At 32.7% G+C, this 1,681-nt stretch overlaps 1 protein-coding gene across 1 annotated transcript; it reads right to left on the bottom strand.

Annotated features, from left to right (window-relative positions):
- Positions 1-569: 569 nt before the first annotated feature.
- LOC145600550 (uncharacterized) lies at positions 570-980 on the bottom strand. Its single transcript, XM_081656435.1, has one exon. The coding sequence runs from the start codon at positions 978-980 to the stop codon at positions 570-572; it is 411 nt and encodes a 136-aa protein (XP_081512561.1).
- Positions 981-1,681: the final 701 nt, after the last annotated feature.

Here is a 1,681-nt window from a genome sequence, read left to right as displayed (position 1 = left end):
AACTCCTTCACATTATTGCCTTGATTAAACCAAAAAAATTTAATACCTTCATTAATCATTCTTGCTGATTGTCTCAAAAGTATAATCGTTTGAAATTAAGAGAGTGCAACAACAAAAGCTTTGTTTTCTGTAATATTTGTTATCTAAAAAAATAATTATTTCAATAATAATTATAAAAAAGAAAAAGCTTCTCTTTGATAGCGGTCATAGGGGTTGGTTCTGAAAGGATAAAAACAAAAACCAAAGCATGTTCTTCATCTTCATGGTCTGTAGCTTATTTGTCTTTCATTTGTAGCAGAAGCACACATCAGTAGTTTCAATAAAGGATTGCAGAGCCCTGAAATTAAAAAAAAAAAAATAAAATAAAATAAAAAATTATGAACTGTAATATTATAACTTATACATTTTTATCTTAGGATTTCTTTTTTTTTTTTGAAACAACCCCAAAGGGTGAGACTTAAACCATTAAATCAACTGAAGCAAGTTCGAGTACACGAGATGGAAAGGCATTACACCACAAACGGCAACCAACCTCCCATGGTTGAAGGTGAGCCAATTCATGTACAATTTTATTCCCTCCTCTTCTCACAAAAGACCAAAAAAACTCTAGAGAAATTAGAGCAAACGACAAGAATATCATCAATAACTAAAGAGAAAGAGCTGGAGCCGCAATGCTTGTTCTTCAAGGCTTGAACAACTTGCAAGTAATCACTTTCTAGCACCAAATGATCAAACCCAGCATCCTTCGCTATTTGCATACCAAACAAAACAGCCTTGGCCTCAGCAATATACGTTTCCCACTTATCTGATGACTGAGCAATGCCACAGCAACGCACATTCCCTTCACTATCCCGCACAACCGCACCAAGCCCCGACCCCAGCCCACTCACACAACCTGCATCTACATTCACCTTGCACCAACCCGAACTAGGAGGAGACCACGTTGCAGGAGTAGGAACCCCAGCTGTAATCCCCCACATTTTTCGATATAATTATAATGTATTAATTTATTATTTATAATTATTTATACAAATATTTCTATTTTTAATTTTCTAAGTATGAATTATTTTGAGGAAAATAATATGATTTTATTAAACTATTAAGTTAGTCTAATTACAACTTATTTTCTTGAATATTTGGCCCAAAGTTGATTTCCTACCCAAACCCAAATTGCCCAAAGTCAAATCCTAATTCTACTTGGATTAGGTTAGGCCCAAACTTTTATAAAAAAATAAAAAAAAAAAAAAAAAAAAAAAAAAAAAAAAAAAAAAAAAAAAAAAAACCCACCTTATTCCCTTACCCTCCTCCTTCTCACGTTAAAAAAAAAAGGAAAAGCTTTCATTTTTCTCCTCCTTCCTTCCTGATTTCACGTACAAAAAAAAAAAAAAAAAAAAAATTGCTGCAACCCCATGCCGCCGCCACTGCCGGACCGCCGCCGACCACCTCCCTGCAGTTCGCCTTCCTCCCTTCTCGTTCCCCTTATTTCTCTTCCTCTTATATCTTGTTATTTTGATTAAAGCTTCAATTTTTATTTGTTTTCAATTATAAAATTATTGTTATTAAGCTTTAATAGTATGTATAAATTACAAAAGATTATAAATTTATGGGTTTTGTATGTCTAAATTATTAAATAAAATTTCAAATTATGTATTTTGTATATTTTAGGGTTTAAAGCATTGAT

The sequence above is a fragment of the Chenopodium album genome, chromosome 21 (genome assembly GCF_948465745.1).
Source record: "Chenopodium album chromosome 21, dcCheAlbu1.1, whole genome shotgun sequence".
Taxonomy (NCBI): Eukaryota; Viridiplantae; Streptophyta; class Magnoliopsida; order Caryophyllales; family Amaranthaceae; genus Chenopodium; species Chenopodium album.
Note: the sequence above shows the minus strand (reverse complement) of the source record. Positions and strands in the feature narration are given on the sequence as shown.

Bases quoted from the DNA above. Each gene is read 5' to 3' on its own strand.
- LOC145600550 (XM_081656435.1), bottom strand. From the start codon at position 980: ATGTGGGGGATTACAGCTGGGGTTCCTACTCCTGCAACGTGGTCTCCT.